Source organism: Natrix helvetica (assembly GCF_964273705.1).
Source record: "Natrix helvetica genome assembly, chromosome: 1".
In the NCBI taxonomy this organism is placed as follows: Eukaryota; Metazoa; Chordata; class Lepidosauria; order Squamata; family Natricidae; genus Natrix; species Natrix helvetica.
In genome coordinates this window covers 235787064-235811356 of record NC_138548.1, presented here as the reverse complement: position 1 = coordinate 235811356, position 24293 = coordinate 235787064, and the positions used below count along the sequence as shown (strand labels likewise).

The 24293-nt window shown below is 42.2% G+C and overlaps 1 protein-coding gene across 1 annotated transcript; it reads left to right on the top strand.

Annotated features, from left to right (window-relative positions):
• Positions 1-3054: 3054 nt before the first annotated feature.
• Positions 3055-20223, top strand: LOC309384751 (uncharacterized protein). The gene is made up of 4 exons (XM_081938494.1): positions 3055-3351; positions 13699-13750; positions 16534-16743; positions 19344-20223. Exons 1-4 carry the CDS (start codon positions 3295-3297, stop codon positions 19703-19705), a joined length of 681 nt encoding a protein of 226 aa, XP_081794620.1. The 5' UTR covers positions 3055-3294; the 3' UTR covers positions 19706-20223.
• Positions 20224-24293: the final 4070 nt, after the last annotated feature.

Genomic DNA, 24293 nt, shown 5'->3' with positions numbered 1-24293 from the left:
AGAGGTCACCCCATCCCTCCTTACAAGGAATCCCTGGAGGGGAGTAGCTTAAGGAGAAGCCATGGGGAGTTAGTCTTTTGCCAGAAACAATTATTTGATTTTCCTTACACATTCCTGGCTTTGCCTTGCCTTGCCTTGAAGATTGCTCTCCACCTTTGCTTGGACCTAGCCCTTCTCTTGTGTTTAGCCTTCTCTTCACTATGCCTTTGGAACTGTTTCTTGCCTGGGATCCATATTCATATGTACAATCAATCCATTTATATAACTTTGGATTCTGATGCCATCATCTCCAGGGCCAGAGCCACTGGGGGACATATCATTACAGTTGAGGATTGTTACAAAGAAGGTGGTATTGGTGGCTGTCATTGTCTCATGAGAGCCTGTTATTTTGGTGCAAAGTCTAGCTGTGTCTGGTGTGCCTCACAGTGGAAAACCTGCTGAGCTCTTAGATCTCTTTGGAATCCATGCAAAATGTGTAACAGCTGTGAAGAACACAGTTGCCAGCTGATTTGACATGGATGAAGGAAAGAAGGGTTATGAAATTATGAAAATGGATTCTGAAGACCAAGGTGACAATTGATTGGTTCTCTAGGCAGTGAACCCAAAGTACATACTGATGAATTCAGAACATGCATTCTCTAACCATTTTATTTTAGTTTTTGACAATTGCACTTAACATTAATTGTATGGACTTGGACATGATTCTGAGTGCAAATAAGCTTTAAATTGTTTTACAACACAACTCCTATCTCATCAGTAAGTCATTCCTTCTAATTTTTAATTGTAAGTGTAGTATTAATGTAACATTAATTGGTTCTGATTATTCCACATGGACCAAATAATGCTAATCTTACTGGAGTTTTTGGTTACCTTTTCTTATATTCGATTCCTATTCTACTTGGCTTTCCCCTTTTCAGCCTAATATTTCAAAATTGAGCTAGGTAGAATTTCCATCATTGTTGCATCAAACTATTTCTCTTTTCTATAGTAAACATTGATCAAAGATTGTAATAAAGATATTTTACATTTTTGCGTCTACATGAAGCTGCCGGGTGAGATCAGGGCATGTCCATGGGGTGACATGGAGTTCTCCATCATTGGTATGCTGTATGCTAGAGGTGTCAAACTTGCGACCCACGGGCCGAATGCGTCGCATGCTGGCTCCACCCCTGCCCAGTTTAGCAAAGGGGGGAAAGTCCCAATTGGTCACGTGACAACGCCATGAAAACGCGAGTTTGACACCCCTACTCTATGTGAATCCTTTCTGCGATGGCACCCTGTTATGGAGCATCATTCTCCATGAAATGAGGTTGGCTCTGACATGATTCTTCTAGCAGACTCGGAATTCCCAGGGAAATGGGGAACCCTTGCAATGATTACGCGGTGTGTCAAATGTTGGTACATTTTCCTGGTGTTTTATATAAATTTGGGTTAATTGTGTGGAAATGTTTCTAATGTTTTGATTTTAACTGGCTGCTTTATTCTACTCTACTCTGTCCAGAGTTATATTTTGAGATGCCTGGCTATATAAATCTGCTAAATAAATAAACCTCTCCACCACTCCCTGTTGAAGGCAATAAAGTCCCATCTTTATTGCATTGTGGTTTTTCAACTGATTGACCTTCTTTGTTGAATCAATGGACAATTAGAGAGGGGGGGGGGGAAACCTGATATTTATTTATTAAATAGATTTCTATACTATTGGAATCAAAATTAAATCTCAGTACCTCATAGTATAAAGCATATCCACTATACAAACATAGCACTACAACAAAGAGAATTTCAAGAGCTTTCAAAAGTCCAAAAACTTCTCAAGAGTTTGGAATGATAAGAATAAGTCTACATGTCTGTATATATTTCTTTAAATATTTATATTTTATATTTTCCCTGTTATGACCAGCTCTGCAAAGAATGGTCCTTATTTATTTTATATTATATAGTATCCCAATTAGTGCATAGTGTGTGTGTGTGTGTGTGTGTTTATATGATATTTATAAATACATTTTGGGGGGAAAGATAGGTAAGGGCAGTAATGCAATATAAAACATGGAATCTGTCACAGCATTGCCTCTATCAAGTTAGGGACAAAGCAGAAAAAAAGATATCTTATATACATGAAAGCTGATGATTTTTAAATCAAAACTAACTGCCTTAATTGATTTAATTAATTGCCCAAAGTCTTTGAGCCAGACACCATGCAAGTTTAATAAATTCAGCCAATATGTTGGCTTCTGGGTGATATTTATGCTACATGTATGGCATACATGTTCTACACATTTGTGGAGAAGAGCAACTTCTCAGGATGTGCATTCATTATTTATTGCAAAAATCTCAATCCTGACCCATTTTGGCAAAAACTCCCTATTATAGGGAACAGTTACAGTTTTTTCCCCCTCAAGATGCAGTTGCAACTATTCTCCTAAGCAATTTTTCCCCTTAAAATGTGTCCAGATTGATTTTCTGCAATAAAGTATGTATCACCTACTTTCTTTTTTCAACTGGTGTTGGTGACATGGAGTAGGCCAGGAGTCGATATTGTGCAGGACCTATATCTTTGCTTCTATCTATTCTAGCTTTTTTAAAATTCAAGGTAGTCTTCCTTCCAAGTAAATACCATGTATTTAAAAATAATTCTTTCCCAGGTATTATTTCTCCTGTGACTAATTCTTTTGTAGCTTCAGTGATAAAAGACGAACACAACAATCCTTGCAAGTTACTTCTCTTGTCTGATGTGAGAAAAGAAAAAAACTAGAGAACTGTCAATGAAAAGCAAGTATAATTCTACTCTAAGAGCTCATCTATTTAAAATGATGGAAACATTCTCTGACCGTTTTTACAGACAAATATTTGAGGGACTACATTTCATTCAGCTATTATTGTAATACATTGGTATGTATTTTCCTTTTCCTTTCACACACAGATACCCACACACCCCTTTTTGGAATAATGGTACACTCCAGGAATGCCACTCAAGAGCAAATCACTTTACCAGTACAAAGGGCTTCTTTAACTATGCAGACCGTAATTGCTGAGAAACCAGTTAGACTTGTTCGAGATAACTGAGCCCATGAACAGAAATACACCTTTCAAGTCTAGGGAAAATACAGGTTTTGACTGTCTTTTCCCTAAATGTAAGGATAACTTTCTTTTTGCATTGCTCTAGAGCAATGTTGTCTAAAAGTCTTTGAAATGCTTTGACATTTACTAGCAAAGTTGACATATGAGAAGATTCCAGGCCGGCCTATCCAAGCAGGTGCCTGAATTGAATATACTCCACCTCGTTTTGATAAAAAAATGGCCTTTTCCTGCTGCTTCGCCTGTTGCCCCTTGGTCGCAGAGCCTTCAAGAGAGGTAAGAGAACAAGCTCAACAAGCTGAATGGAAAAAGCAAAGCAAAAAGACCTGAGCTCCATCACCCTTATTAGCAAATCTAAACCGAACCAAGTTAGGCCAACCTATTTGGGAGGGGAAAACAAACCTGGGAGATGGGTGCTTGATGTCTCTGATGAGAATTTGAACTCTAGTAAACAGGTTGGAGTGTCAGCCCCTGGGTCATGCCTGCCCTGCCCCGCAATGTCATCATTGGAGGATGCCATGTGACGGGTGGGGGTTGTAGGGGTGGGGCCCCATGGGTGGAGCCGTGGGGGTGGAGTAGATGCTATATAAAGGGCGGAGGGATTTAGTCACATTAGTACTGACCTCTTGTTTCCTGTTTGTCACTCTGTGCCGGTTATTACAGCTTCTTGGATAAGGTATTTCAGTTAACCATCTTTGGCTCTGTCTGAATTCCTTGCTGAATGCTGGAACGTGACATGGAGGATGGAAAGGCCTTAGTAGTGAAGCTTTCAGGTAGTCTTCTATTTACAGCCATTACTGAGCTCAATTTACAGTCATAAATTGTGGCAGTTGTTAAATAGGTCACCTTGTGAACCTGCCTGAGTTTGTGACCTTTTTCCGCCAGTTTCATTAAGTGAATCCAACACGCATTAAGCAAACCCGTTCTCTTTCATGGCTGCTTTTGCCAGACATAAACAACTATCATGAATCCGCCCCTGGAACCCTCTCTGGACATGAGTTTGGAAGAGGAGGAGGAATTTGAGTCAGCAGGGGAAAGTGCAGTGCCACGTGATGGTCCAAACCGGAGCTTGGAGAGGGCCAGCTGACACAGCAGCCTCAGATTGATCGGATTGAAAGGTTGAGGTGAGCTGCAGCTGCAGAGAGTTGGCCAGGAAGCTCCAGGCAGGAACAGGAACAGCTGCCAACAGTTAGAGATGAGGAGGAGGAATCCACACTTCCTCCTCAGAGTGGATTCTGGCTGCTGCTACTGCCTGTTAGCTCAGGGACGCGCCGTGGGTGCACACTTGATGCGCACTGCGCGTGCATGCACAATACAACAAAAATTGCTCTGCGCATGCGCAGAAGCAAAGAACAAAATGGCAGCGCCTATGGTGCTGCTGAGAGAACTGGTTCGGGGGTGTGGCAAGCCTGGGCCAAACCGGTCCGAACCAGTAGGAATCCACCTTTGCTCCTCCTTATCTAAAGACACAGAGGGCAGAAAAGAGAGAGGCACCATGTCAGTTGGCTAGACTACTCCCGAGGAGGCAATCTCAGCCCTTGTGAAGGGCCGCACCAGTGTCACCTACTTAATCCTGTCCACAGGACTTGAGCATTGCTGGAGCAACATGCCCAATTCCTTGCCTTGTGTGTTTATGCCATATATCCTGACCCATTTGACTCTTGATTGCTTCCCTGGATTTTGTACATGCCCATTGGACTCAGTTTATCCAGTGATTCTTGTCATGCTCAGCTCAGGATCCAAACCTGTGCAGTGTGGGTGATTTCTGAGGACCTATTTAGAGGATTTGAGTAAACACCTTTAGCACTCTTGCTGTGCATGCATGTATACGTGGGGTGCAGGGCAGCACAACACCATGGCAAAAAATGCCAATCATTGTCATGTAACCACAGGATGCTGCAAAGAGCCATAAAATTGAACCCAAAATGTCATCATGTGATCCCAGTGTGTGTTTCTGCAGCCATTGGAACTCTGGCTTTGAGTAGCAACATGGCACCCTGTAGATGTTTGGGCTATAACCTCTACAATGTTTTGATATCAATAATTGTAATCAATAATCAACATCCAGAAATACCCTCTGGGAGAAATTAAAACTCACTACTATTGATAAATGCCTCCTTTTCCTCATACAAAAATTGTATGCTTACTCCACCTTGAAAGTGAGGTGTAATCCTGGAGAGACTTTAACCAGCCCAAAAAGGGGTAAGGCAAAGTTGTATTCTGTCCCCTTCCCTTTTTAATTTCTGTATCAACTCCCTGATTGATCTTTTACGGAACCCTAATCTACACCCTCCTAATTTAGCACAATGTAAAATCCTGATACTCCTATATGCTGCTGCTGCTGCTATTATCTCACAAACTCCCATAGGACTGAAGAAAGCAATTACCGCATCACTAGGATGCTGTAGACAGAATAAGTTGGTCCTTAATTTTGACAAATCGTTAGTCTTTGCTAAAAGACCTATTCAACACTCCTGGAGAATAGAAGGACATATTTAGAACAGGTTAGCACATTTAAATACCTTGGGGTGGTTTTCCACTTGCAAGGTTCATGGAAGGCACACCTGGATTATATGTTGCAATCAGCCCATAGGTCCTCAAATGCCATTAAACATCTCTTTTACACAGGCGGAGGTCAGTTAATACCTGCTGCCTTAAAACATTTCAAGGCCAAAACATTGGCACAAATTCTATATGGGGCACAAACAGGAATCTTTGCAAAGAAAGACCCACTAGAAATCATACAAACAAAATTCCTGTAAGCCATTTTAGCTGCACCCAAAGGAACTTCAAACACCGAGTTAAGGATTGAGACAGGTATGCCTCAAATTCAGGTAAGAGCTTGATTATTATCTATTGGCTAAAATGTATTTCTTTGAAGAGGGACTGACCCTGTTAGTGTTGACTTCCCCTCTCCCTTGAAACAGATGATAGACCACAAGCTGGGGCACTTATCGGCTCTCCCTTGTATTCTTAATATTCCTAGGCTTTGATCAAGCTAAGCAAGTTATTAATAGAATAAAAGACATGGAATTTTACTCAGAACTAAATGGGATGCCTCTCCACAGGAGGAACAGAATTAAACAGGGTGTGTGGAAACCAGCACGATATTCAAAGGACCTGATTTTCTCGAAACATAGAATAGCATTCTTCAGAGCCAGATTTAAAATCCTCCCCTCAGCGCAGGTATAAGAAGACTCCAATAGTGGAACAAGTATGTATATGTGGTAAAGGAGAAGTTGAAGATATCACACATGTTTTTTGTACTGTGTGTTATACAGAGTTAATAGGTCAATATATATATTCTCCCCTTAGAGAGATTGCCAGGAAGGGTAGACAATTTTTCTGGTGGCTATCTCCTCTGGGACTCAAACCCGGCTACCATGTGTCAAAATTCTGTGCTGCTGTAAGGACCACAAGGAAAAATCTGGTTACAGAACTATAGCTATCAACTTGCACCAATTTTTTGTAGACATCTTTTTAGAGAAATTATATTTACACACATACTTAGCTGCTCTCCAATCATGTAAACAAGGGCATGATACAAACGTTTTGAGACCATGTATTTGTTGTGGCCCACCAGCAGCCACCTGAGCTGGCAGCAGATTCAGACAGTGAGGAGGTTGGGGAGGAACATGGGCCTGTCCTGGAGTCTGGGGAAGGCTCTGACAAATGCTCTGCATCAGAGGCAGAGATGGGGCCAGGGCCGTCTGACAGTTATAAGCTGCCTTTGGAGTCAGACATCAGTGAGACAGACAAACAGCTGGAGCCTGTTCCCAGTATGCGCATAGTTGCCAGACAAAGGGAACAGCTAAGGAACAAGGGTCGACTTGGGAGTAGGGCCACAAGTGGATGGTGAATGGCCCCTCCCATAGGGAATAAAAGAGGAGCGAAAGGAGAGGGGTGTTTGCAGGAGACAATTAGTTTATTCCTGCATTCTTGCCAAGTATTGTGGCATCTGAAAGATATCGCCCTGGCCACTCTCCAAGCCTGATAAAGGTTGGTAATGGTGAACTATCTTGAAAGACTGTGGGCCAGGACTTTGCTAGAGAGGAATTCACTGTAAATTAAATAAAAGGGATTTATCGGGACAAGGACTCAACTTTGTGCGACTGGGGAAGTCTAGATCAGAATACTATTTTATTACCATAGATGTTATTATCCACTATTATTATCAGTACTATCTTTTAACACTACTGTAAACAATGATGATTCTTGTCTATAGCTGGTCTCTGACAATAATAAAGTTCTATTCTTCTTATAATCATAATGTGACTATGATTTGTCATATTTACTATGGTGGGACATCCCAGGTATCTGGAGGGCATCTAGATCATTTATCCCATCTTAATCATTTCCACTTTAATGATTTATAATATCCTTCAGCCATTGCTTAGATATAAAGGCTGTGTTCACTACTGATATATACTTTGGCAAAGCAGGGCTGGAAATCAACAAAAATTGTTAGCAAATAAATAGTCCTCTTGTTTAAATTCACTCCCATTGTTCCTGACAATTATTCTTGCTGGCTGAGACTGATGGGAATTGGAATCCAAAACTTCGTGAAAGCTTATAAGAGGGCCATGTGTTTTGCATAAATTCACACTTAGTAGAAGAGAGAAAAAATGGAGGTAAAGGTTATGTATGCCCTTCTGGAGATCTGTAAAGATCTGGCTCTTCCTCCAAGCATTGGGCATAGATTGGGGTTAAGTTGTCAGGATGTTTGGTCTGGTGCCTGGAAAAAGGATACACTTGTTTTTAAACTATGTTTTATGGATTATTGTTAGCCACCTAGAATCATTCTATGATATAGGCCGGTGATAGTGAACCTATGGCACGCATGCCACAGGTGGCATGCAGAGCCATTTCTGAGGCCACGTGAGGTGTTGCCCTGTCAGCTCCAGCACACATGCACGTGCTGGTCAGCTGATTTTCGGCCTTGATTTTCGGCCATTTTTTGCCCTTCGGAGGCTTCCTTTTTCTTCCGGAGGGAGAAAAATGACTCAACAGGCAACCCGGAAGTCCGGGTTCCTGAACTTCCAGTTTTTGGGTTAGATCATTTTCGCCCTCGCCAGGCTTCTAGAAAGTCTCTAGAGGCTGGGGAGGGCAAAAAATGGACCTACTGAGCCTGTTCCCAGCCTCCAGAGGGCCTCCAGAGGGGTGGGGGAGGCAATTTTCGCCCTTCCCAGGCTCCAAGAAAGCCGTTTGTGCATGCATGAGGCAGCGGGGATGGGGGGTAGTCATGAGCACATGTGCAGGGGGCATGGCCCGGGGGGCATTAAATTATGTGCGATAGTGCACAAGTGTGCTTTGGGCACCTGAGGCAAAAAAGGTTCGCCATCACTGATATAGGCAGTCATATAACTTCTGTAAACAATAAATACTTGAGGTTTCATACTCTGGATTTCATTTCATTGGATCCTTAAGTCTGTTGTGTACCGAGCCGGTCCACCAGCAGGTGGCGCTGCGCAAGCCTTCCCTGATTGTCCCTTACATCCGGTGGGAGAATCCTGGTTACCCCATTGGCTCCCCGACTGACAGCTATCCGTATAAATAGCTGTCAGCCGGGGTTTTTGTTGCTCTGTTCTGTCAGTTACTGTTGCGACTAATAAAAGGTTAAACGTTCAGCAGCCTCCTCGTACTTCATTGCCTCAGGACACAAAACTGGCGACGAGGACGGGCGAATCTGAACCTCAAACTATAAGAGCCATGGCTAATACTGCCTTCTTCGCTCCATTCTGCATTGAGGCCGAATCATGGGAGGCGTTCATAGAATGTTTTGAATGTTTTCTACAAGCCCATGATCTACTGGACCTCTCGCTCGAATGTAAGAGGGGTATTTTCTTAAATTACTGTGGCCCAGAGTTGTTCGCCACGGCTAGGGCACTCTCTGCCCCCACCCCTGTTCACACCATGCCTTGGGACCTCCTCATGACAAAACTTAAAACACACTATGAGCCGGCTCCCTCACGTTTTGCCAGGTGCCAAGATTTTCGCCACTGCATTCAGCGAGATGGACAATCTATTAGTCAGTACGTGGCCACGCTCAGAGCTGCCGCTATTACTTGTGAATTCGCCGACCTAGACGAAGCGCTCCTCGAGCAGTTCATCTACGGCTTGAAAGACGTTAATCTCCACCGGCGCATTCTCTCCTGCTCAGACCTCACCTTAAAAAACGCTGTAGATGAGGCTCGCGCTTATGAGATGGCGGGTCAATCCACCCCTGACCAGAGGCGTTTTCCTCCATCTACTACCTTAGCCACCAACCAGCTTAAAGCCTCTGACTCCTTTCAAAATGACTTTGACTTGGCGATCGACCGCCTGCAATCTCTGAGCCATAAGGATGGCCGGAATTGCCTCAGCTGCGGCGGCCGCCATTTGCGCTCAGCCTGCCGTTTCCGAAATGCTGTGTGCCGCAAGTGTGGCAAATGGGGGCATTTAGCGAATGTTTGTCGCTCTGCCGTTCCTGACTCCCGTCTTGCTACTGTGCCTTCTGCCTACCAGCCAGCCCCGCCGCCTCTCCCTGCCTGGCGCCAAAACTTTCTCTCTCTAGGAGACATTGACGACTCCTGTCCGGAATGGGTCGTCGACGCTTCCTCCTCCTCCCAGGGAGGACGTGGTAAGATCCATCTCTCACTCCAGATTGAAGGCAATCCGTGCTCCATGGAGCTGGACACCGGATCTGCCCGTTCTATCATGTCCTGGAGCACCTTCTCTTCTCTTCTGCCCAAATTCCAACTAGATGACCTAACTCCTGCCTGCTGCTGTCTCCGAGACTATCAGGGCAACCCAATCCCACTGCTGGGTTGCGCGACGCTCACCGTTACCTACGGCTCTTTCGATGGGCGTCTGCCCCTCCTAATTGTGAAAAATCCCCTGGCTTCTCTGCTGGGGATGGACTGGTTCCAGGCTCTGGGTCTATCCATTTCGGGGATCCACTCCACCCGCTGTTCTTCTCTCCCTGGGGATGACCTCTCCGCCCTTCTTTCTGAATTTCACAATGTTTTCTCTCCTTCCCTGGGCTGTTACACGGGCTCTCCTATCTCCCTCAACCTTGATCCAACTGTTGCTCCTATTCGTCTCAAAGCCCGACGTCTGCCTTTCGCCTTAAAGGCAAAGGTGGACGCTGAAATTGATAAGCTTCTCGCCCAGGGGGTGCTTCAACCCGTGGATTTCTCCCCTTGGGAGACTCCCATAGTAGTCCCCTTAAAGTCCGACGGATTCGTAAGTCAACCATGAACAAGGCCCTTCAAGCCCATCCCTACCCTGTCCCAGTTGTGCAACATGTCCTGCACACCCTCGGCCAAGGCAGGATTTTTGCTAAATTGGACCTTGTGCAAGCGTATCAACACCTCCCTGTTGACGACGCCACGGCGCTTGCGCAAACAATCGTTACACACCGCGGCGCTTTTAAATGCAAAAGGCTCCAATTTGGCATTAGTGTAGCCCCTGGCATTTTTCAGGGTCTCATGGAGCGGCTGCTCCATGGAATCCCAGGCATCACGCCCTACTTCGACGATGTCCTGATCGCTGCCCAGGATCGATCAGGACTCGCCAAAGTCCTTCGCTCTGTCCTGCAGCGTTTCCGAGCGGCTGGCCTCCGACTTAAGCCTTCCAAATGCCAGCTGGGCGTTCCCTCCGTTGAATTCTTAGGTTTTCTCATTGACCGGCAGGGCGTCCATCCCTCCCCCTCCAAAATAGACGCCATTCTCTTGGCCCCCACTCCGTCTAACAAAGTTGAGTTGCAGGCCTTCCTTGGCCTCCTCAACTTCTACTCCTCTTTTATTCCGCCCCGAGTCCCTTTTTGGGAGAGAGGGTGGTTTAGAAATCCAAAGAAATAAATAATAAATAAATAATAAATAAATAAGGCGTCCCTGGCGGAGCCTCTCCATAGGCTCTTAGACAGCTCCTCCGCCTGGACATGGACTAGCCGTGAAGCGCATGCGCTCGCGGCTGTCAAGGAGTCCCTCACGCGCCCACCCGTCCTGGCACAATACGATGAGTCCCTTCCTCTGCTCCTTGCTTGCGACGCCTCCCCCTTCGGCGTCGGGGCTGTCCTGAGCCACGCTTACCCTGATGACTCAGAAGCCCCTATTGCCTTTTACTCCCGCACGGCTGGACAAAGAGGCGCTGGCTGCCGTTGCGGGGGTAAAACGCTTTCACCATTACCTCTATGGCCATCCTTTCTCCCTCCTTACTGATCACAAGCCGCTTTTGGGCATCCTCGCAGGTGATCGCCCTACTCCGCCCATCCTCTCCCCTCGCATGTCGCGCTGGGCAGAATTCCTCTCCGCTTATAATTAGTCCCTCATCCATAAGCCCGGCCGTCACATGGGCCACGCGGATGCTCTTAGCCGCTGCCCGCTTCCCCTGCCTATCTCCGACCCTGCTCCCATCGAGTCCATCTGCCTCCTGGACGACCTCCACCTTCCCATAACCACCTCCGACATTGCCCTGTCTTCTCTCTCTGATTCTACCATCTCTGCTGTCCTTAACTATGTTCGCAGAGGATGGCCTCCCTCCTCTGTCGAACCCCGTTTTCTCCCCTTTTACTGGTGCCATACAGAGCTCTCCGCGCTCCAGGGTTGCCTCCTATAGGGCCATCGCATGGTCATTCCTGACCGCTTGCACCAGTCCGTGCTTGCCCGCCTCCATGAAGGGCACCCTGGCATAGTCCGGATGAAAGCCCTGGGCCGGGGGTATGTCTGGTGACCCTCCATGGACGCGGACATTACGGCCTGGGTGCAGCGTTGCACCCCATGCCAACAGGTCCGTGCCGCGCCTCCCTCCGCCCCTGCTCGTGAGTGGGAACATCCTAGGGCTCCGTGGAGTCGTCTCCATATAGACTTCATGGGCCCCCTCGCAGGGACCTCCTTCCTCTTTGTTATAGATGCCTGGTCTAAGTGGGTGGAGCTTTTTCCTATGGCCTCTACCACCTCCGCGGCCACTATCCGCATCCTTAATTCCCTGTTCAGCACCCATGGGTTGCCGGACGTCATTATCTCGGACAATGGCCCCCAGTTCTCTTCCCAGGAATTCCAGGAATTCCTTGCAGGTTTGGGCATTCGTCATGCCCCAGTCGCTCCCTTTCACCCTGCGGGAAATGGCCTGGCTGAACGCGCTGTGCGTTCTGCCAAGGAATTGCTTGCCCGCATGGTGAATCTTCCCTTACCTTCCTGGATTACCACCTTCCTCTGCTCCCAGCACTCCACCCCTTGCCCTCTCATGGGCAAAAGTCCTGCTGAACTCCTCCTAGGCATAAAAATCCGGACCACCCTCGACCGCCTACACCCTCTGTATTCCCCTTCCCCCCTTCCTGATTCTCCCCCTCCTAGAGCCTTTCTGGTGGGTGAGAGGGTGTTTGCAAGGAACTTCACGGGTGATCTGAAGTGGGTACCCGGAAGTATTGCGGACATAACAGGGCCCTGTTCCTACAGGGTCCTACTCGGCGACGGACGAATGTGGCGGCGCCATATAGATCAGCTGCGGCGGCGAAATGACGATGGGTCTCCAGACAAACCACCAACTCTGAGTAGACCAGGCCCTAGCGACGCCGCCTGCCGGCCCAACGACAACAACGCAGCTAGCTCCGAACCCGTTTCCCCCACCACGTTTAGATCCAGAGACTTACCTTGTAACTTTGGTGCACCTCCCAGGGTGGGGCCTCCGGAACAGCTCTGCCTGCACGCCGGACCGAACACTCCTTCTACGTCGACCACAGCCACTCCTCCCCTGCGAAGATCTCTGCACGTGCGCTGGCGTCCCGGGTATTTACGGGACTACGTCTGCGTGAACCAGGGGAAAGGGGTGTTGTGTACCGAGCCTGTCCACCAGGAGGTGGCGCTGCACAAGCCTTCCCTGATTTGCCCTTACATCCGGCGGGAGAATCCTGGTTACCCCATTGGCTCCCCGACTGACAGCTATCCGTATAAATAGCTGTCAGCCGGGGTTTTTGTTGCTCTGTTCTGTCAGTTACTGTTGCGACTAATAAAAGGTTTAGTTCAGCAGCCTCCTCATACTTCATTGCCTCAGGACACAAAAAAGTCAAAGCTCAATGCCTATATAAAACAAGTAGACCCTATTGCTTGAACTCCATTTCATCATGTAGAAGAGGAAAAGTTGCTTGCTGAGATGGACAGCTATAGAAATCAAATAAATAAATAAAGTACTGTTTGAACAAAATTCCATGAGCCCAGGATTCCACTTCACCCAATAGTTATTAAGTAAATGATCAAATATAATAGCAATACTACTTCATAGTGCTTTAAAGCACTCTGAGTGGTTTACAGATTAAGCCTATTGCCCCCAACAATTTGGATCCTCATTTTACCGACCTCAGGATGGAAAGCAGAGTCTGCCTTGAGCTGATCAGAATCAAACTCTACAGTGAGCAGAGTCAGCCTGCAATGCTACATTCTAACTGCTGCGCTGCGGTGATGCAAAGTATTAAGAGGAACAGCTCAACATAGCAAAGGTTTAATAATAATAATGGATGTAATCTTTCACAAATAAGATATCTAGCTGTAGAAGCACAAAGCATCTGACTCCAAGGATTGGCAATCTCTTAAAAAAAAATGGGGCAGGGTGAATGCCTTTACTTTTAACAACCCTTTTTTCCCACAGAGAGAACCTCTGAATCTTCAGGACTCAAGAACATGTCCAAGGATCAGAAATGGTAAAGCTCTGAGTTATTGAAATGTTTTTGATTTCTTTGTATTACAGATATGTTCAATAATATACATGAACTGAATTATGATTAATTGTAATTGATGTTGTAAGAAATCATTTTGAAAGTGCAAATTTTTTTCTCTACAATCACAACTTTATGTGCATACATATTTAATGTAATTGACCACCTCTCGTGCAAATCAGTAAATCAACCTACCTACCTACCTACCTACCTACCTACCTACCTACCTACCTATTATTATTTTTTAAAGACGGCGACAGTGGTTGCATGTGTTGTGCAGAGAAGGTTTTGGGTTGTAGAGATTGGTATATGGAAGTGAAGGAGTATTTAGAGAAAAAGGCAAGAGGGAGACAATCTTGGTAAGGTAACGGAGAGGCTGGAATGTTGAAGAAATGGAGAGGTGAAGAAATAGAAAGGTCAATAGCTTAAAAGAGTGGAGAGGTCGGAATAGGGCAGTTGGAAGGTGAGACAGAGAGACGGAGCAGAGGATGATTTATGAATGTGTGGCTTACCTGGTCTCCCCCTGGTCTCCCCTTGGATTCCCCTGGCTGAAGTTAACTCTGGTCTGAGAGCCCAAGAGTCAGCAGCTGCAGCTCTGAATGATGGCGTGTGTTATCTGATGGAGGCAGAGCTTCCCTGGCCTTTTTTAGCAGCTGGGCCTACTCATGTGGTTAATAATGCTGTGGAGAGTGGCAGTCTGCCATTGGGATTTTCTGAGGTATAACTGGCGAGTGGGAGCTTCGAACTGTGTGAAGTTCAGGAGACATTGTAGGACCATACATAGCCGGCATAGCAGGCCTTCTGGCTACTTTTCTGGCTACCTTCTACAATCTTCTGAATGTTCTGTAATCGAGCCTGGGAAGACTGCTTGGGGTATCCTGGAAGGGAAAGTTGAATGATAGGTGAGTGTGTTGGTCCCTTTCCCGCGTGTGAGAGCTGGTGGGGAGAAGTGGCTCCCTGCTTGGTGGGTGAGAGTGACAGGGGAGGGTGCCGTATTGTGTGGATGTATTCTAAGTATGTTGGGAGATAAGGAGGTGCTGGATGTCACCCCTCTGTGGCAATGAGGAAGGGGTGGTGTGGGTTGAGTGCTCTGAGAGCAAGTGCCACAATGCCTGTAAGGCTCACCTTGCCCCTGAAAGTTTGTCGATGGGAGGTTTCCCCCCTTTTTAAGGAAGAATGTCGAGGATGGAATGGTTATCAGGGAAGGCAGAGGAGGGCGACCTATTTCAGTGGTATTAGGTAACAGGAGATACGGGAGGCAAGGGGTGGGATCTGGCATGGGAAGCTCAACCTCGGTTTTTAGTACCGGTCTCGTGCTCTGCCCCCTTGCATTCACGTCATTTACCTGGTCAGCAGATTTGTGGTGGCCCTGGTCTTAGGCTGCTGTTTTTAAATGTCAGATCAGCCTGCAATAAGGCTAGGCTTATTGATGATTTTATTATATTATATCAATTTAGTTGATTCTCTTTATTAGTTTTATTGTTTTAAATGAGATTTTATATTCTGTAAGCCACCTTAAGTCGCCATTGGCAAATAGGCGGCAATATAAATGCAATAAATAAATAAATAAAATAAATAAAAAATACCTATCTACCTATCATCCTGCTTGAATCAGCAGAGCAGTTGAAAATGCCATTTCAGCCTGAATGTTGGTTTTAATATGATTTATATTATCCTTTCTGGAAAGAGGAAGAGATTGTTTTATCCTCTCCAAAATATTCTAGAAGTAAATGTTTTTTCATCTTTCTTGAACAGAATTGTTTTTTTCCCTCAAAAATGAGATTTTAAAAACATTTTTAGAATTAATTCATCCGTAGAGATGTACAATATAGGGAAACCAGAGTTTGCACGTAAAAAGCTAAGTTTCCCCCTTCTTTCCTTCTGGCATGTGCTGAAAATACTTCCAGCAAATGGATGAAGTATTCCATTGTTTGGAAAAATTGCAATTCTGCAAGTCTGAAAAATAAACTGTAATCTAAACTGTGTTGTCATAGAATCATTGGTCTGGTTTTAATTGGATAATTCAAGGTTTAATTATGGCTCCATTTCTTATTCTGATAAAGTTACCTTGTGAATATGGGGGCTGTGATTTTTCAAAACTGAGTTGAGAGATTTGGAATGCCAGTTTCCCAATTAAAATTAATGATAGCTGGCTACCGACAGTACTTGGAATATATTTTAAAATATCAATCACTCATTGTTATGAAGATAAATCATTCTTTTAGCTCAATAACTATGATATGTTCTAGACCAACTTTCCCAATGTTGAGGGCTTGATGGCCTGGAAGGAAGAGAGGGGTGGGCTCCACTTGTGCAAGTTGAGCTCTGCACAATTGTGTGGCCTATTTCTGAACAGGCCACATCCCAATAGTGGGCTGTGGACCCCTGATCTAGACTGGACATTCCCTGAATTAAATTGCCCTGATAAAATGATTTGTTCTCCAATGGCCACAACTAGACATATTTTACATCACAAATGTGACCATAACTGTCCTTATCCTTAAAAGACAATTGCATCAATGCCAAGCCCCACAAAATTCATTGGCAATAGGGCCAATATCTTCCTGTAATAGCTAGGTAAGTGCACACAGAAAAAGTATGTATGTAGGATTTCCTATCCTAAATAGAAATGTTCTTGGCAGAGAAATGACTGAAGATTCTATCTCACAGCATACCAAGGAAATGATATCTTCCTATTAATGACTTATTGACTCTTATTTATTTGTGACATTGTATTCAAAATAGCACTGTGGCTTCTCTTTTTCTAGTTACTTTCACCAAGAGGACACCCCTTATCATGAAACGAGTCAATGTGCCTGAACTTGATACACTGTTTGATAGCATCGCCAAGACCTTCAACAAGCAGCAAGATCATTGTCTGTCTCTCCAAGAAGCTATACAGACCTTAAGGAACTCCTGTGACTGTTCACCCCTAAGCAGCCTTTCTGTTTGCATGGAGAAGATCTTGCAGGAACATAGTAAGTTGGTGGGCAATTAATGCTGAACAGTTTGAATCGAAGGAGAAAATGTTGATGTACAGGATGGCCAGCAAGAATATACTTTCACCTCTTGTTCTTGTGTTACTTGGCTACACTAATTAAAATTCTTAGGATTGGAACAGGGGCTGACCCAATCTAAGTTCACATTATCTCGTAATACTCCATCATATTCTCTATATTCAAAATAGAATCAGGCGACACAAACAGAAGACCAAAACTACAGAGAATTTTTTTTTCCCTCTATGATGCGAGTGAATCCATAACCTGCTTGTACTGCTTCCTGTGTAAATGTATGCTTCATATTTACGGTGCAGAAAATAGAATAGAATTCTTTATTGGCCAAGTGTGATTGGACACACAAGGAATTTGTCTTTGGTGCATATGCTCTCAGTGTAAATAAAGAAAAAATAAAATATATTAAACAAGAATCATAAAATACAATATTTAGTGATAGTCACAGGATACTAATAAGCAATCAAATCATACTAGGAAACAATAAAACAATATAAATTGTAAGGATACAAGCAACATGCTTATAGCCATAAGTGGGAAGAGATAGGTAACAGGAAGGATAAGAAGAAGAATAGTAATACAGTCTTAGTAAATGATTTGACAGTGTTGTGGAAATTAGTTGTTTAGCAGAGTGATGGCATTTGGGAAAAAAAAACTGTCCTTGTGTCTAGTTGTTCTGGTGCGCAGAGCCCTTTAGTATCATTTTGAGGGTAGAAGCTGAAAGAGTTTATGTCCAGGATGTGAGAGGTCTGTAGATATTTCTACAGCCCTCTTTTTTTTGACTCGTGCAGTATACAGGTCCTCAATGGAAGGAGGAAGGTTGGTAGCAATAGTTTTTTTTTCCTGCAGTTCTAATTATCTGTTGAAGTCTGTGTCTGTCTTGTTTGGTTGCAGAGCCAAACCAGATAGTTATATAGTTGTAAAACAATTGCATTATCTTGAATATTGTTCCTATGAGAAAAAATCAAATATATTTAGCACACTATTTGATATATTTAGCACACTATTTGAGAATAAAGCATTTCTGATAATACATGATCTGACATACCTCTGGACACTGAGATAGTGGTGATAGTTGATAAGAATATGTGGATTTGGAAAAATCCACTTCATTCTTATACTGGCCACTTAAACAGAGCCGTGTCCTGCACCATGGAATAGTTTTTAGCTTTTTAAAAGAAACATTTCTTTTAAAAAAAAAACCACCCACCACACAAATTTAAGGGATTGCCCTTGTGTGGTGATACTTACGAGGTGGCCAAAAATCTTCCTCCTTGTTCATGTGTTAATTATATGGTCCCCCTTTCCAAGACATTCTCTCTTCACCAAGGCTTACTGGAATGCTCAGATTGCAAGTCAATGACTCAGCTGTTACCATCAGATGTATTCTGAAGGCAGCACAAAAATAGCAGTGAAAATGATAATCTAATGGATAGCCATGATTTCCTACACAAATATTCAACTAAAATCCCATGTTGTGTATCAGGCAACCACAGACATCCCAATTGTGGTTACCAAGATATAATATTGAAAGTCATAGCAGAAAAATTATAAAATACCTGATAGGGAAAAAATCCTATTGATTTATGCACTATCCAGAATTAGTTTAATTGTAGTGGTATAAAATTATTGTAAGGTAAGTAGATAAATAAATAACTATAATTAATTTGAATTAAATTCAAATGACTTGGCCCCTTTCAGTATTTTTGGGAGTATGCCCCTTTTATTCATCTTGACCCTCAGGTAAGAAAACAATGCTTTATGTTATTGACAGCTCAATCCTAAAACTTTCATTCACCCAATGAGATTTTTGGAAAGAAAAATATCAAAATATCATGCTCCTGTTATTGCTCCTAGACAGATTGTTCAGCGCTATTATTCTAGACTGATTAATTACATGGCTCAAAATCCAAGATTCAGATTCTTTTTGCAGGAGAAAATTGTTTACATTGATCAATTCAGCTTGATTTTCTGCCTCAATAAATTACCAAAATGCTTAGGATTTTAGATTTCCGTTTCCTGGATGAATATTCTACTGCTTGGATTGCATGTCACAGTGAAATTATTCTTTAGATTTACCTTCCTGTATATTATCCCTTCATGTGCCTTTAAAGCTAATCTTTCCTTTGTAATGCCTGCCTTGAATGCCATGAAGAATTGCTCAGTGTTTGTGAAATCTACAATAAGAAAGAGGAAATGAATTTAGAATTTACTCATAGGGAGACTTATCAAGTATTTTATGCTGGATGAGTAGCCCAAGGGATTATCTGTAAAATCCGTAAGAATGATTTCACAGAAGGGCACACCTCTAATTCTATGCCAAGGATTACAAGCAAATGGCCTGGCTAATCTTGGCTTAATATTACCAAATTACTATTCCATCTCTTTCACACACACACACCTATAAATGTATGTATTCACCTATGTCTCTGACAAATAAAGTAGAAATAATGAGATTTCATGGCATTGTAATATCTTTGGCAGTTGGCCGCTATTTGAAGCTATCTTGAGACTCAAACAATTGATCCCAATCACTAATTTGAGATTAACATCTCTTTGTTTTTCAGGTGCTTACAATGTCCAGGTGTGTATGGAAGGATACAGGTTTTGGCTAGATGTGGGAATGGAGGAAGTCCCTCAGAAACTGAAGCAGACTCAGCAGCAGGTGGAGAAATTGAATTTTGCCACCAAAGGAATAGTTAGTACAAGAATAGAGGAGATGATTTGCTCAGTTCAACAGTGCCAGGAGAGTTTGATGGAGAAAGTGAAAGACTCATCACCTGAGTACCTAGACTGGATACGTCTAGAAAGCAACCTGAAAGAAAATATTGAGAAGATAAATCAAGCACAGGAGTATTCAGAGGAGTATAGAGAAGAAGCCAATTGTGTGCTGTTGAATATGGCAAAATCAGCAAACTTGACACTGTAAAGAGAAAGAGCACGTTGCATTCTGTTTTTCTTATCTGAAAAATTCATCAAGTTGCAACAGAAAACTCCATGGCTATGTGAGCTATATTAAATTTAGATGTTAGAATATATACCCAGAAATGTCTTATAGAAATGCTACATGCCCATGGTCTCCAGAAAAATCTTAATGTTTTCTGAACATAAATCTTCAGTATTCAGTTAAGTGACAAAAATTAACTGGCAAATTGGCTCCGGGTAGAGGTTGCTTTTCTTATGACATCTGTCTTTAGCAAAAGATAAGGTAAAGGTAAGGTAAAGGTTCTCCTCACACATATATGCTAGTTGTTCCTGACTTTAGGGGACGGTGCTCATCTCCGTTTCAAAGCCAAAGAGCCAGCACTGTTCGAAGACGTCTCCATGGTCATGTGGCTGGCATGACTAAACGCCGAAGGCGCATGGAACACTGTTACCTTCCCACCAAAGTGGTCCCTATTTTTCTACTAGCATTTTTACATGCTTTTGAACTGCTAGGTTGGCAGAAGCTGGGACAAGTAACGGGAGCTCACTCCGTTATGCAGCACTAGGGATTCGACTCACCGAACTGCCAACCTTTGTGATCAATAAGCTCAGCATCTTAGCCACTGAGCCACCACTCAGTGATAGGGCACCTTAAATGCTATCCTTCCAAAGATCGTTCTACATGTAAAGGAGAAAGAGATAATAAATAATAATGAAGCTGATTCATAAAGGCTTCTGGAGTTTAAAAAGTATGTATTTCTATAGAATGGAGAGGGACCTTCTAGAATACACAGAGGATTTCACATCACAAACTTTTTAATCCAATCAATCTATTCAAGGCACAGAGCACTTCGCACCTGTTTTTAGCTGAAGGGAAACATCTCTGGAATTATAGACCAATTTCTTTATTGAACAATGATTATAAAGTGTTTTCATCAATTTTGGCAGACAACCTAAAATGTACTTCAAGGAGTTCATTCATCAAGATCAATGTTAATTTTATATTTGAAAGATATTTTTTTTTTAAATGTCAGAACTGAGCAGGATGTAGCAAAGTGACTATCAACAATGTAATGGAAAACAAGCTCCACTGATATTCATAGGCTAAGAAAGCCTTTGATCATTTGTACTGGCCCTTTTTGTTTAACTTCTTGGAAGATGTATAATTCAATAAGAATTCTATTAAAGGAACCAAGTTGACATATTCATCTCAAAATGCTTGAATTATAGGTAATAATGATTTGATTAAGCCAAAAATGGACATTTTTTTGAATATTATATACAGTTGAATCAATAGGAATGTACATGGAAAAAAGGATTGAAACTTATATTGAATTATAACCTTAAAACAGAATTTTTGCAAAATGATATATTGGTGGTAGTTGATGAATTGTCAAAAATATTCAAGGAATTTTCAAATATTTGTTGGAAATGTAATCAATCTGAAAGCATTTTTTCTTCTTCTTTGTGAACATGCATGAAAGTTAGAAAATATTGGGATCAAATATGCATTCTGATTTCAGAAGATTTTAAAAGTGAATGTCAAATTGAAACCAGAGATCTTTCTTTTGGATTAAATGAACAAAGTGGAAACATCTAATGGAATTTTGCTTGTATATATGAAAAGAGCATCAAAACTTTTATATACACAAAGGTGGAAGGTTTTAGAATTACCTATAATGTGGAAGAATGGATGGTGAAGCAGATGGAAATTCTTTTTTGATACCTTAATGCAGAAAACTTGGAAGACCAATGTGATTCATTATTTTTTAAAACACATTTGCACTTGGTGTTGCATAGGATTTTATTAATTCAGGATCAGTATTGGAAATTAATTCTAATACAGAGGTAATATAATCCAACTACAATGAGTGTTGATATTTTATTTGTTCTAAAATAATAGACCATTTGTTGATGCCTTTTTATTTTACCAATAAAAAGGTATTTTATTCTGCTTTATTCTGAAAATTCTGAAAATATCTTAATGCGGTATCAGTCATTTGTCTAAGATGAGCTGTTTTAAGAATTTTGAAAGGCACCATAATACGTTTCTAGAACTCTAGAGAAATTGTATGTATTTTTAAAAATTATGCAATCTAAATTGAAAATAATTTTTGGGAAAATCTTAAAAGAAAAAGATAATTTGACCAAGTTAGTGCTGAACAAAATTCCTTTGAATGAAAGAAAATATCAAATATAAACCACAAAACAATCTTTATATACTGAGCCGGAAAATATGTTATACCGAGCATTCAAATGATATATATCAAGTGCTACTGAATTCATGTAATTTGCTTAATAGAATACGTTATACTTTATAAACTAATACTATCAGATAACCCATTATATAATAAGATAACTTATTACTGCCCATATTATACGCAACAGTCATATAACAGCATGGATAAACCTGGTATATATCTGCAGACATTAAATGTGAATAGCTATTTTTTTCTCTCAAACCACACAGCAAGCAATGTAGCAGTACTTGTACATGAAAATAATACCTTTAATGGAATACTTATGAGGTATTAGTTTTCTATGTCTGAGAATTTTCACATCGTCAAAGAAGTCTATAATTACCCACAGGCATGCCACAAACCTCATAATCATTATGTATTTGACTCAGTCCAATGCATCCAGACATTTCTTAATGTACAGAACATACGTTATGGAATCACTAAGACACCCATTCTGGTTTTCTTTCAGGAATAAATACTTTCATACTACAGGAAGTGCTCAGTTCTTTGCTTCTTCTGTCTGTCTGTCTCTCTGTACTTACAGTATGTCTGCTGAATGCATCTTGCTATGTATTCTTTACATTCTCCATGTTTCTCTATACCTTTTGCCTAGCTATTATTACAAATAGCTCAAGATGGAGAACATAACTAATACTCCTTCCTCCTCCTATTTTCTCCACCACTACAACAACTCTGCAAGGTTAGTTAGGCTGAGAGAGAGAGTGACTGCCCCAAAGTAGAGGGAAATAAATATGACACATTTCCCGAAGCTCATGAAAGCACTTACTGAAGTTATTTATTAAACCAATGTATATAGTCACCCATCTCACAAACAAGTGACTCTGGGAAGCATAGAGCAGAACTCTCCTCTCTGTCCTTGGATTTCTCAGGCAGAATTTGCCAGAGCCCACTGTAACAACATTGCCAAAAAGACATTAAAATTGTTAACCTAATCTTGCGTAGCTCTTCTCTGGTAATATTGTACTGCTAACCAGAGCATACAAAACATTTGCTAGACCAATTCTTGAATACAGCTCATCTGTCTGGAACCCACACTGCATATTGAACATTAATTCAACTGAGCAAGTCAACAGATATTTCACGAGAAGAGTCCTCCATTCCACTGCTCGCAACAGAATACCTTATGCCACCAGACTTGAAATTTTGGGCTTAGACAACTTAGAACTATGCCACCTTTGGTCTGACCTAAGCATAGTACATAAAACTATCTGCTACAATGTCCTACCTGTCAATAAACAAGCACACAATAGATACAAACATAAGGTAAACTGCTCCAAACTCGATTGCAGAAAATACGACTTCAGCAACAGAGTGGTCACTGCCTGGAATGCACTACCTGACTCTGTGGTTTCATCCCCAAATCCCCATAACTTTAACCTCAGACTGTCTACTGTCGACCTCACCCCATTCCTAAGAAGTCTGTAAGGGGCATGCATAAGCGCACTAAGATGCCTATCGTCCCTGTCCTAATGTCCCCATTTATTCATATCCATTTCATGTATTCATAATTATGTTTATACTTATATCTGGTATCTTAAACATGCTTGACAAATAAAATAAATAAATAAATAAATAAATAAAAACAAAGAAAAAATAAGCAAAACAAAACAACTGCTTTCTCCTTGACCTCTGCTTGCTCAGTCCTTTTGCTTGCTCAGTTAGTTGTGTGATTAGTCTCTTTCAGACAATTTGGTTATTTCAAAGCTAGAAGGCCTTCACCTTGCTCCCTTCTGCTTTCATACCATAGAGAAGAGAAGTATTTTTATATAATGTCTCTCTATCCAAAAGCTTACAAGCCAGCAGATTATTACTTGGCAAGTCACTGAGCCAAAGCCTGTAAACCAAACAGTCTGGAAGGATTCCCTGTGCATACCGCCAAAAATCAAGAAGCAAATGATGCAAGCCCACCCCTTTGTTATGACTGATGTTAAACATTTCCTTTTCCGGAAGATGTATGAGACTGGGAAAACAATGAAAGAGGAAACCTATGAGAATATGTTCCATATATTCCAGCTTGATTTAGAAAAGCTTTTCTTAGTGGTGTACCCATGCCGATGCCATCTTACAGACTTCCATTCAACAGTTGCATAGCAGATATTAATCAACTAATTTCAACTTCAACATGTTTCAACTTGAAGAAAATACTTAACAAGGGATGTGGGCCAAGTATCTAGTTGATCTCAAAGAGTTAAACTGGATTGGACCTAGTTAAGAGAATACCAGCAAATCCTACGGCTGAAGATAGGACTAGGAAATAAAAGCAGAACAAAACTAAAATCCCAAAAGAAATTTATATTAGTTCAAAGTTTTTACAAAGAGAATTTACACGGA

Excerpts from the sequence above, each read along its gene's own strand:
- LOC309384751 (XM_081938494.1), top strand. The coding sequence starts at position 3,295 with ATGGCCTTTTCCTGCTGCTTCGCCTGTTGCCCCTTGGTCGCAGAGCCT. Across the intron at positions 3,352-13,698 it reads TCGCAGAGCCTTCAAGAGAG|AGAGAACCTCTGAATCTTCA; the intron begins GTAAGAGAACAA and ends TTTTTCCCACAG. Across the intron at positions 13,751-16,533 it reads ATGTCCAAGGATCAGAAATG|TTACTTTCACCAAGAGGACA; the intron begins GTAAAGCTCTGA and ends CTCTTTTTCTAG.